This window comes from Urocampus carinirostris, chromosome 15, assembly GCF_059441175.1.
Source record: "Urocampus carinirostris isolate Australia breed hairy pipefish chromosome 15, RoL_Ucar_1.0, whole genome shotgun sequence".
In the NCBI taxonomy this organism is placed as follows: Eukaryota; Metazoa; Chordata; class Actinopteri; order Syngnathiformes; family Syngnathidae; genus Urocampus; species Urocampus carinirostris.
In genome coordinates this window covers 9,526,975-9,539,837 of record NC_142363.1, presented here as the reverse complement: position 1 = coordinate 9,539,837, position 12,863 = coordinate 9,526,975, and the positions used below count along the sequence as shown (strand labels likewise).

The 12,863-nt window shown below is 38.0% G+C and overlaps 1 protein-coding gene across 2 annotated transcripts in view; it reads right to left on the bottom strand.

Moving 5' to 3' along the window:
• Window positions 1–715: 715 nt before the first annotated feature.
• dicer1 (dicer 1, ribonuclease type III) overlaps window positions 716–12,863 on the bottom strand; it is a 45,354-nt gene continuing 33,206 nt past the window's right edge. For both annotated transcript variants that reach the window (XM_088354138.1, XM_088354139.1), the window contains 8 exons: window positions 11,582–12,275; window positions 9,796–9,948; window positions 8,592–9,221; window positions 7,102–7,351; window positions 6,537–6,805; window positions 5,334–5,496; window positions 2,556–2,631; window positions 716–2,003 (listed from right to left, as the gene is read on the bottom strand). In XM_088354138.1, coding sequence (XP_088210264.1) covers window positions 1,838–2,003; window positions 2,556–2,631; window positions 5,334–5,496; window positions 6,537–6,805; window positions 7,102–7,351; window positions 8,592–9,221; window positions 9,796–9,948; window positions 11,582–12,275 — 2,401 coding nt within the window. In that variant the 3' untranslated portion in view covers window positions 716–1,837. The remainder of the gene's footprint in view (window positions 2,004–2,555; window positions 2,632–5,333; window positions 5,497–6,536; window positions 6,806–7,101; window positions 7,352–8,591; window positions 9,222–9,795; window positions 9,949–11,581; window positions 12,276–12,863) is intronic.

The window sequence follows — 12,863 nt, the reverse complement described above, 5'->3', positions numbered from 1 at the left end:
CCAAAGGAAAAAGATAATATGGGCAAAAGAACACATATCTCATCTCTCATTCTCATTAGCTGCTCCGCTTATCCTCAGTAGGGTCGCGGGGATGCTGGAGCCCATCCCAGCAATCATCGGGCAGTGGGCAGGGGACACCCTGAACTGGTTGCCAGCCAATCGCAGGGCACACACGGACAGACAACTCATTCGCTCATTCACACCTAGGGACAATTTGGACCGGCCAATTCACCTGAAACGCATGTTTTTGGAATGTGGGAGGAAACCGGAGTGCCCGGAGGAAACCCACGCAAGCACGGGGAGAACATACAAACTCCGCACAGGAAGTCTGGAGCTGGATTTGAACCCACGACAGGTTCCCATGACATGAACTGTGCCGCACAAGCGCTAACCACTGCGCGGATAACCACGGATAAATAAATGTGCGACTTTTTCATGGCAAAAACAAATTGTCTGGGTTTCTCCAAACTTTTGAATGGTAGAATAACTTACTATTCCAAGTTTTTACAAACTGTGCTAATCGAGTGGCTGTGGAGCAAAAAAATGTAATTATCCACTGTAAAAAAGAAAATGAAATTTAAGTATGTTATACATCATCATCACGAGAAATCTGTGGCATTCAACCCATTATTAGCAAAATGTAACTAACCTTAACAGCCAAACTAATGCTGTCATATACACAAGAAACAAATCCTAGAAATAATCAGTTTCATAGTTTCCATAACCAATTGCAGTTTATGACTGATTTTACATTTCAGTAGATTGGAATGTACATTCTTATCTATTTTGCAGAATGAATGACAGGTGCTACTTAGCCTGAGTTTAAAAACATACATGTTTATGCATACTTTGCCATCTCTGTTTGCGGTCACTGTGACTGCACCTTTTTACAATAATTTCCCAAATGGCTATGTTTAAAAAACAGTGTGTATTATCAGACCACTAGATGTCGCAGAATACAACAAAAAACGAACGCTAAAAAGCACAACAAAGAATACAAACGGAGACTCAAAGGCACAAAAATGTACCATTTTCCCCTCTTAATTTCATAACCGGCCTTTCGCGAGGTTTTTGAGGGTACCCGTAGCCACAAGATAGCGGACAGCTCCATTAAGGTGAGCCTCATGTGTAATATTAATACAAATTTCTCATCATATGAGTAGATAAAATAATTCACGTTTGATATTTAATGAATTTATATCTATATTGTTTGTTTTTTAATTAGTTCAGTTTGTTCTTACTTCCACTAAGAGGAGCTAAAGAATTCACACTGTCCCTCTAAAGAATACTATATTAAGACAATTTCAAATTCGACAGCAATACAAGTAACGGTGCGTGTGCTTGACCTGTAATCAAATCTGAAAGCTATCTAGCATTTGATTAACACTAGAAATAACGCAAATAACTTTTCAGGCTTTAGAATTGATCCCCCCACGTTCTAATCATTACATAAATTTATTTAAGGTTTTAATCAACTATTTACAAAATGACAATATAATAAGTATATGAATAAGCACTTATCTTAATTACTTATGAAGGAGGCAAAAAGGTGCAACAGATATTGCAATCTGACCATTTGAACACTTTGTTTTGTTAATAAAGCACTGCTCAACATGCAAAAATCAGACAGAAAAGAAAAGATTGTGTTTGCGCAAAAATAACAAAAAAACAAATGTAAAATTAAATGCAAAAGTCAAATTCTTCTGTTGCATCCTCTCACAGTGGTCTCTGGCTGCCTTAGATTTAGTGTACAGGAAACACGTAGCAGTGTCAGATAGCAAATACTGCCTTTTCTCCGGAATAATTGGCACCACAGGTGCTTCATGGCCACAGGAGCTCAGGTATTTTGAACCTGAGGTTGATTGGCTTTGAGGCTGCGCAGGGCTCGTCGAGCTGCTGCAGACTTGGCAATACGGTAACTGCGTCCGACTCCTTTGAACTTGCCTTTCCCGACAACTTCCACTGTCACCCGCACTTTTCCGTCATAAGTTCTCTCTGCGGGGCTGCAGGAAAAAAAAAAAAAAAAAAAAGAGTTACACACCAATACCATAGACCACATATGTCAAAACTAAGGCCCGCCGGAACGTTTTATACAGCCGCTGAGATGATCTTGAAATCATAATTGACAGCTTTATCCAAATCTTACAACGGAATTTAAAAGCACAAAAGAGCCAGTGTGATTCAACAAAAACAACAGGACTGTTCTTTTCCTTTTTCAATTAGGTTTGGTGCTGTGAAACTCGCGTTCCTCCTCTCCCCCAAAATGAGGGCTATACAAACGCAACGAGTGAAAAGAAAATTGCAGCAGCAGGCCAAAATAACTAAATGCATTGATATAATTTATTGATTTTGTTTAATGTTTTGTTGTTGTAGTTTATCATAAATGGGTCTGATGCTTCAATGTGATTGTTGAGAACTTGAGGATTAATCTTCACATCCACTTGGTTATAGAATTAAATAGGTCTCGTTTGTCAGACACTGAGCTCATACATAATAGTATTAAATCAAAGTGAAGACATTATGAAGCAAATAGCTATGAACAAGTATTGCCTTACCTGAATTTAGCAGTTTCAGGTTCCATTTCGAGCAACTCCCTGACAGGAGAACGGGGCACGTTTGCAGAAAATTTTTCTACATGGTGAGATTGTGAAAGAAAGCACATCGAAAAGTACAGTGAAAATCGAGCACATTTCAGTGAAACCCAGGGATCAGAATTTTCCGCGGATCCGCGGATTTCCGCTGTTTTTGAACCCCAAAGGTCATTCCCGTAAATCGTCTAAATTCGATGAAAAAATATTTTGGGGGGGTGTGGTATGATACGTGACTGTTTCATCACCCCAAGTTAGCATTTAGACCATTGGTCGATAGGTTCGCTGATAACCAATCAGCGGAGCTTTTGTTCAGAGCATTGGCTTTCTCAAACATGGCGCTCCTTCCGGTCTTTTCAAACGGTGAAATGAGTGTTTGAAAAAGTAAATATGAAAATACTAAGAAAAGAAGACGAGGCTTTTGTCTCCGAGATTGATAAAGGAATCAAGAATAAATTTAAGTGGTCATGGCTGGAGAAGACTGTCACAGTAAACGTTAAAATCGGCGCAAAGATCGAGGAAGTTACAGAAACTTTGAGCCAGTTCATCGCAAAGTGTGATGTTCCAGGGAAAGCAAAGTGTCTATACTGTGTCGATCTGATCAATTATGGTACGCGAGGTTGTGTGGCACTGATCGATCATGCTAAAATGAATAAGCACAAAGCAAAAATAGCTTGCCGGCGATCAAATTATGCACTCGGATCCGCATTTAAAATCGGCAGCCACCGGTTCAACATTATTGGCCGTTTCAAATCCTTCCACTTCAAATACTAGCAGCAGTCAACCACTGGTTCCCCTGTGTGACAGAAAATCCCAATCTGAGGTATTTATAAATCTATTTATTTATGAAATGATTTTATCTTTTGTGTTTATACAATATTTAGAACAGGATAAACAAAATTTAAAATTTGTTATAAACATGATTAAAATAGATTATTTTGTATCATCATGATCAATATTACAAATGCTTTTAATGTCAATATATTATTATTTTTTAATATATATATATATATATATATATATAATACATGGTTTCTGTTTTGTTGGATTTAATTCATTCTAGTGCAATTTTCACATAGCAAATAAAATAAATGCCGTTGACTTCAGGGGGGCTTTGCCCCCCTAAACCCCCCACCGGGCTCCGCCCTGGACCCTGGCTATTTCAGCTGAAAATGAAAATCTCCATTCTGATCCCTGGAAACCTCAGGTTACGAAAACAAATCAGTTCAGCAATTCTTTTCTAAGGCAAAGTACCGTATTTTCTGTACAAAAAGGCGCACGAAATTGAGACTACAGTAAAGAAAATAAGTGTTGCTGACCATAATCGGTAAAAATCGTTTGCAATAGCAACCAGAGTAATGGCGCCTAGAGCACTCAAAATTTATCACTAGACCACTAATGATACGGTTGACATACAAAAACGTATACAAGGGCATCTGGTTAAACACAATTCTGGCCATTAATTCTGGTTATTAAATTATTTGAATAATAATCAATTGAAGAATTGGTCAAAAGAGGCGAGTTTGATATTTCTATTAGAAAAGGTAACATGAGACATACATCTGCTACCTAATTATACACTTTGTTTTTTTTCTTAGTACCGAATTACATTTGAGAGAAATTTCATTTCTAGCTGTATTTAGTTGTTAACAAAAAAAGTAATGCATTTTCTGGACGGAGGGCACATTCAAAACCCCCGGATTGGCCGGAAATTTGAGTGTGTGCGCTTTATATTTTGGTGTGCCTTTTTTACAGAATAAATTAGAAATGCATTAAGGTGCAATATCATATTTGAGTAATGATTGATGAGTCAAAATGTATCTCCAATTACAACTGCAAGACAATGATCTAAACAAGGAAAGGCACTGGATAGCGATGGTTGGATCGCTGAATCTTAACCACCAGATAAAACACGGAAGATGTAGGAAAAGGCAATATATATTATCTCATTATCACACTATTTTTAGTCACAGTACCAGATACAATTGTTAAGAGAACTGGTAAAACCAGAAAGTGATTAAAAATCTGTATTAAACCTAATTTTTTTCTAGTCTAAACAAAGCATTGTAAGTGACAGATGTTGTTGAATAATTGTGGCCATGCATTTATTTACATCTTTCTGGCAGACCAAATGACTCCTTTCTTTTGTTTTAGTTTAGAGTCCCATGCACATTGTAAAGACATTTTGAGTCACCAATACAATACTGTATTTCAGTGGTCCCAAACCTTTTCTGTACCACGGACCGGTTTAATGTCTGATGTTATTGGAGCCTGGTTCCATAACATCTACAATACAGTACCGCAACTTAAAATAATGTGACGATGACATAAAACGTAATGCCTTTTCGTGTGTCATCTGTATCCCTAGTAGTATAATGGATACAATCTTTCACTCTCCCCGTCGCGATTCAAGTTCTATTCCTGTAGCGCAAAATTTTTGCAACTTATCACTGACACATTTCAACTGATCAATCAATGCATACATATCTTTATATTTATAATGCAACCCCAGCCCTTGCTGTGCTGTAATTTTGATTTTGTTATTATAGTATGGTGCACCTTATATATGAAAAAAATATATGTATCATAAGTTGCTCATTAATGGGGGTGCACCTTTTAGTTCTGAAAATACAGCCCAAGTCCAATCCTACACACAATATAAATGAAAGAAAATAAAGGAAAAAAAACTTGTATTTCACAGAATTACACAATTTATCTTCATGAAAAATTTTGTTTTCTACTCACCGATAAGTGGCCTCATCATTGGATAATACACTTGCCAGACAGCCTCAAGGGACATCCCACTGTCCATGTAAATTGCTCCAGCAAGCGACTCAAAGATATCCCCCATAGCTTTGGGGACTTCAATGTCTTCCTCTTTCTCCTCATCTTCTTCTGAGCGTCTTAGCTAAGATGGGGTGACAGAGGGAAAAAGAAGGGGGTCATCAAAACAAAAATATATTAATGATAACCCACTAAAAAGGAAGCCAACTGGCTTCAGGAATTTACCAAAACTGTGAAACCCAGGTCTGTTCTCAAAAATAAAGACCTTTTTACAGATGCAAAACAACATTAAATTGGGACCCTCAAGTGACCCATGATATGCCAAAAAGACAACATTACAACAAAAATCTACCATTTGATCCTTATTGCCTGGTCCGGTCTGGTTCGCACATTTGTTTTCTATCCCCTTTTTTTGTATGCAACAGTGTTTAGCCTGTCTGTGATTGTGTGTTGCCTGCCATTGTTAACTGAGGGAGCTTTACTCTTACATTTTACATTTAGGTGTACACCTGCTATCCAATATGTTCCTAAGAAGACACGTTTGACATTCCCCTAAACCGCCACACTCACGGTCACATTTTCAAACGTTAGTCCAGACCAGGGGTCGGTAACGTATAGAGCTTAAGACAGGTGTAGCTCTTTTGATTGCATTATAATATTTAACACTAGTACTACGTGTTTAATACTATTGCCAGTAGAGCTGTAGACGCTTTCTAACTTTATACTCACCATTTTAATGTTTTTTTTTCCAATTTTTTAAGTTTCTCTGGGTCAATGAAATGCATAGGAATACACATGTGAGTATAATGTATGCCTTCTAGCATTTTATGGACATTTTTGTGAGTGCTTTTGAAAATATGACAAGTGATGAAGAATGCGGTCTAGGACTTTTAAGACATAGGTAAATAGCAAATATGTGGAGGATTCGTGGCTAGAAAATGAAAGGTTAGAACTTCAACCCAGATCTTGTGGTAAATACATAATATACTGTATCCTCTGTGGCAATATTTAGTCACATTTTTACTAGAGAAGATGGGATTTTAGTTGAATTTGGTCTTAAAATATATGATTATGGATCCCACTCACATAATAGTTTGCTTTAATGGCTCTTTAAGTCAAGAAGGTCTCTAACCCATGGCCTAGACACTACATGAAAGCAATTACCTCCGAGTCCATGCCTTGCATCTCATTCTTTTCCAGTTGAAACTGCACAAAGTCATCAATAACATGGAAAAGTTCAGGTGAGATCGCTTTGAAGTACTTGTGGTAGTCATACTTTACGGCCAGAGAGGCAAAGATGGTGTTGTTGACAAGTGCTGAGCGTAAATCAGTGAGTACACCAGGCGAGTGCTGCCGTGGGTCTTCATAAAGGTGCTTAGTAATGAGGTAGTCAAGAATTGCATCACCAAGGAACTCTAATCGTTGGTAACAATCTGTCAAAAAGAAGAATACGTTGACAGGGTCAGGGGGTCTTTCTGCTTAGAAAGAGATCTGATACAAAATTAATTCATAATCCGAACGCCAATAAAGTGATTTCGCTCAAGGTTTTACCCTCTTCAAAAAGGCGACTTGGACCTTAATTAATGAAGTGGGACAGTCCCAAAATAACAAAATGACAATATACAGTACATCATGATTACCTACAGGACAGGACTAAATTGATTTATCTTAAACAATTACGACAAAATAAAGAAAACCATCCTCCCAAAACAATTAAAAGCAGTCTCACCTGTGATTGTGTTGTAATGGTAGGAAGCATGGGTAAAGGCTTGTAATAGGTAAGCTTTGTTTTGAAATGTGTAGTTAATTTTTTTTTCAAAATTCTCAAAGCCAGAAATAAGGTGGGCGAGAGTTCGCTCTGCTTCTGTATGTTCCAGCATACAGCGCGGTGGGATTTCCAACCAGCCATAGCACAAATCACTGGTTGCATATGCTGGACTAAGATAGTCAGTCAAGCTTCCCTTCTCAAAAGGTAAGACCTGTTTCAAATAAGAACAAATAAAACAACAAATTAAGGGGCTCTCGTCAATTGAGCTGTGAACATAGGCACTGCTGAAATTTCCAATGTACAAGCTTGTCTGCCAATTTGCAAAATATTTTGACGTTTAGTAAAGTATATGATATAAGTGCTAAATAACATGGGATGCGTGTTGAGCTGTAAGTGTTGGACAACAAGGACATGTGTTTTTGACCACATCCTTGTGAACACAAAATTGCACTGTTCATTTCCAATTTGTCGTTTTGTGTATTTTACTGTAAAAATGAATATGGTGACATCATGAATCGATGGCTGGCAATGCTATCCTATCTTTCAAATACCAGGAATTTATGGCACTAGGGATGCATGATTTTGGGTGGGGGGGAAACTAATTACAATTTTTAGACAAGTATTGCAATTTTGATGTGATTTACATTTTAAAAGTGCATTTTCTGTGGTAGTTTTGTTTTTGCGAGTACTCAACCCTCCTGTTATACTTGGGACAAAATGACCCGCCAATTTGTTGTTAAATACCCAGAAAAATCTGGGTCAATTGAATTATATTTTATCTAACTTTAAATGTTATAACATTTCTTGTACTAGTCCCAGCAATAGAAAAATGAAATGTTTTTATTCAATTTTCCATGTGAGCTGTATAATAAAAGTACAAAATGGTCCTTTAAATAAGAACAACACGAGGGCTATTCATCTTGAGATGCTTTAACCTAAGAAAACGGCGCCCTTTTTTGGGGAGCTTTGTTATGGTTACCGTCTACTCACACGTTAATGTGAGGCAATAATATGCTCCTTGCAAGCAATATAGGAGTTCATTTTTAAGCTTCCTTTACTTGCGAACCTTCGACTCATTTATCTTCAATTTGTTCGCGGCTGCTTGATTTCCATTTTCTTTTGGGTAGCGTAGAAAACAACACCGAGAGCATTCAATGGAGGGTAATTGAGGTTTTGGATTTCAATAATATTTGAGGTGACAACTCTGATCTGCCTCTGGTAGCAAAATAACTTCCCAATTGCTAGATATGCCACGGTGGTAGCATCCATGAGCATTTTCGCTAAAAATTTATTGCATGTGACGTTATTTATCCTCTTCCTTGCAAGCCGCATTTGATGTCAATCAAACATGAGTCGCTTAACAGTCACAGGAGACGGATAGAATTTGTATTTATTTGGAAATGTGAACAATCTTACAGAAACATCAGATTGAACAAATGAAGTCACCTTACCTTCAAGCCTAATGAACAAAGGAACATCTGGGCAGCTCTCTCTCCACAGCTTGTCAGATAGCAACCAAGCAGAGCCTCAACACAGTCGGCTATGCTCTTATCTGCAATGCACTGCTCAGTGTGCAAGTCGTAAGAGATTGACTGCTTTCCAACCTCTGTGCCGTAGTTCTCCTCCGATGAATTCCAAAAACCGACTACAAAGTCATCCTCCTCACCTGCCTTGCTCGGGTCCAGGTAGCACATTGCATCCCAAGAACTGTAATCAAAGTCCTCGGCTGAAGATACAGAGGGTAGTGGCTCTGAGTGTTGCTGGGCCAAGGGGTTTGGGTGTTTCTTTGGGGCCTTCCATTCATATGGTGTCTCCATGGATGGGGATGGGGATGGGCCTGCGACAGTGGTTGGAGTGGGCATGTAGCTGCTCAGAGAAATCTTTTTACCAAAAGCACCAGATCCTAGCAACATGTTGTCAATGAATTTGATGTGTTCATTGTAGTACTCTAGGTCATCCTCTATGTTGACATCATCTTTTGGCTCGAGCTTCAGAAGCAGCTCTGCCTCATCATTTATGTCCGTCATCTCTGCACTACTGTCATTACCAGAATGCCCGTTAAACATAAGCTTTTCTTTGGCCTGAAAAAAGGCAAGATGGCACATATATTTAATTGAGTATTTTGTAGCTGCCATTAGACAACAAAATCAAAATTACATTTCAAACAATGTAATATAAACATGAACAAAATAAGTCAGAAGTAAACCAATTATACAAGTTCTAAAACTCAAAAAGATGACGGAGGACAGTAATCCTTTGTTTTTTGCTGGAGTTGTGTACCAATTTATATCACATAATACATATATAATACATTTGAAGTCATGTTTTTGCACAGGGTTTTTAAGATTTTTGATTACAGTTCTGGTGATAATTTTGCCTTTATGTGGGGATTTTGACATATATTCCTCGATCGAAGGGCATTATTAGTGGCCTTTTATGTCTCCCATTTCATTAGAATTGCCATCAACTCTGATTTGCTTAAACCATGTTGCTTTACCTTTTGCAGATTTGGTCCAAATTAGTGCAGATATTGCCGAACTGATTTGTCTCATTTTGTTTCTTAGTTGAAGTCATACCTTTTAAGTTGAACTTGCATTATCGGTGATCGGACGGAAAAAAACTCATGAAAATCGTATCACTCAGCAATTCACTGACCTCATCTAAACCTAATTTGTCAGTAATTGTCTTGTCCTGGTTGACCACATAGCCAGGAGGCAGCCAATTGACTGGAGGATCAAAGATGGACACCACCATTCTGCTGGGAAGTCCTTTCTTTTTCCCTAGGCGGTAAAGGTTACAGTTGCTCACCTAAAAAATGAAAAGGCAGAATAACATGAACATTAAAAACATGACTGTAAAGATTAAATTATAATTAAATAATTCGTTTTTGAAAAATAGAAAACCATTATGGTTATATAGAAATATAGGCAGTGCTCTAGGAATAAACCTTTATAGATTAAACGCTAACCTAGTGAAAAAAGGATGAAATATATTTGTTAAACTTATTTTCAAAAGAAATTGGTGTTCTAAACACCAACTGGTTCCTCATCCTTCCCAGAGTGAGGCCCAAACCCATTGCGATGCAGCATTTGGTCGTGTTGGTCCCCATTCACAGCCTGGACATCAGGTCAATGGGGACTCATAATATTTTCTAATGGAGACTCAAAAATAAATTTTAGCATGGATATTAAGTAATCATTTTATCTAGTTTTATTTTACTTGTCACTTATTATTGTCTTAAATTTAACTCCTTATATTGTGTTTTTGTTTTCTATTTTTTTAAGATGCCAGTGTTTCTTTGAGATGATTTAACTCTAGAGGAGGAATGGTTGACTGGCTGAAAAGGGACCTTAGTCCACTTTTTGCCTCAGGTATCAAACAGCTGTTGCAGAAGGTGAGCTTTACCATGCCCATGCAGCTTTTCCGCTTTGCCTTGAGCTTCAAACTTGAAAACTGTGCTTCTAATTGTGTCTCTTGAGATATTTTGCCTCTTTGCCATTTTTAATATCGATATCCTTAGTTATGAAGTGTTAAGAATGGGTTGGCCATGGTCAAAAAATGTGTGTGTGTGTTTTTTGCTACTTTTTCCCTTTTTCTATTTTCTTTGTTTTTGTATGCGTTTGTCTTGCTGTCAGTCAACCCTCTCGAGGGATATGACCAGGGTAGATTGATAGTTTGAAAGATGTAAAAAATAACCTCCTCTCTGAACTTTTTGACCTTTCCTTGGAATTCACCATGTTGCAAATATTTCATTAACTGCCAAGAAAGCCATGTGTCCAAGTATTATATACCTTTCTTTAAAGGTGGGATGCGTAGCCTAAGGTGTCCCTAAAAAGTTTAAATTTCCATATTTTCTCTATATAATATGTGTTAACAATGTCCAACAGAGTTAAAAAAGCCTTTATTTTATTTTTTGCCCGCCGCGCCTATCTGCTTTAGTATCACTTTTATCATCGGTGTTCCGGCCACGAATCACAGTACACTGAAGGAAAATAAGTGGGGGGAATAAAGTAATTACACGCACGTGCTCGCAGTTTATTTTTTAATCCTGGGATGAATAGTAAGAAAGGATTGTCTCTAATACAGTCTAAATGCCTACTCAAACCCCCCAAAAAAGAAAACTATATTCAAGCATATGCAAGAAATTTATATACGGAACAAAAGGAGATTGAGAGAACTGTCATGACGATTTCAGTCAAGAAGGCGTCAGAAAGTACAATATTTACAAGTGACTGACACCACCACTTATATCTTTCCTTCTTTTATAAGTCTAAGTAAACTAGCTCGTTTGTTAAATCTTAAGTTTTCTGTGTAGACAATGCATGCTGGGAGGGTGGTTGAGTTCCTAAGAGATAAACTATTAAATGTCACTAAAGTGATTTAAGGGGGGATGGGGGTCTTAGGTTGCGGTTAATGGATTACAGGCATTTGAGGCATTCACCTTCTTGCTGCGCATATAGCTGAGCCTGCCTTCATGGGCATCAGGGTAGGTACAAAACAGATACGTGGTGATGGCATGTTTGAGGAAAGAATCACCCAGCATTTCTAGCCGCTCAAGGTTGAAACCGTCACTGGCGTTAGAAAGTGTCAAGGCCTGCAAGATGAGGCCTGGGTTGGGTCCTAGGCTTCTTATACTGTCTACTGCCATTTCACTGGGGTGCTGGACAGCAACAAGATTGCGCGGATTCGCTTTGAGAAATTGTTCGGCCTGGTTGTAGGCTGAGGTAGCATTATTCCTGGGACCTGAGTTCCTTCCTGGGGTACAATCATCAGTATGCTGTGGAGGACATGTGCTGGGAGTCTTCACACTGGAAGAGGGCTGCATAGGAACTGAGGTAGAAAGTTGCATTGTTTCGGGTCTTACAAGTTCAAGTAAGCTACACTGGGAACAATGGCAATGGAGGGGGCTGTGCTCTTCATCTGGAAGATTACTAACACCATTGTAAGAAATTATGGTTGAGCCGTCTGTAAAGTTCTTGCAACAATTGACTACGGCTTGGGAAGGCTGAGGGTGATTGTCATCCATTAATGAAATCAAATAAGTTGACTGTTGCTTGTTGTCATTATCCTCGATTAACGATGTGAATGTTTTGCCATCAATTGATTTCTTCCATCCAAAGTCCAAGTTTGGATACCTGCCAGAAAAAAATAGCATTGTCTTTAGGAAAAAAAAGGCAAACAAACATGACTTACGTTACCTACATCATGACTTAGGGTTTCTACAGCTTAAGGAAAGTTAAATTCCATACTTGAATACTTTTTTAATTGCCTTTTTAAATAGAATTTAAGACCAAGTTGACCAAAAAATAAAATAAAAATAAAATAAAATAACTTGTAGACAATACATCGTGCCTCGTACCACATTACCTGGCACAGCTTTCAGCCATCGTGAAAAAGGTTCGCTGGACAGCCACTTTACATTAAATTGACACTTTCAGATCGTCCAAAGGAAAACACCTGTGTCTGAAGTTGCTATGTGTATTGCGGGTAGACCTAAGAAATTAGTCTGCTCTGAAACGCCCGACTCAAACCACATCACCGTGTTGATAGTTCCGTTATTGTGGTGATGCGATGCGGCCACCAAAGTAAATCGTGAATTATTAAAAAGGACAATCGATAAATCTTACTAAATCTTTTTAGTTCCAACAAATATAAATCATATTAATGTGTTCACAATTTCAAGACTGACAAAAATTGGATTCAAAACATTTCAATGACAAGGG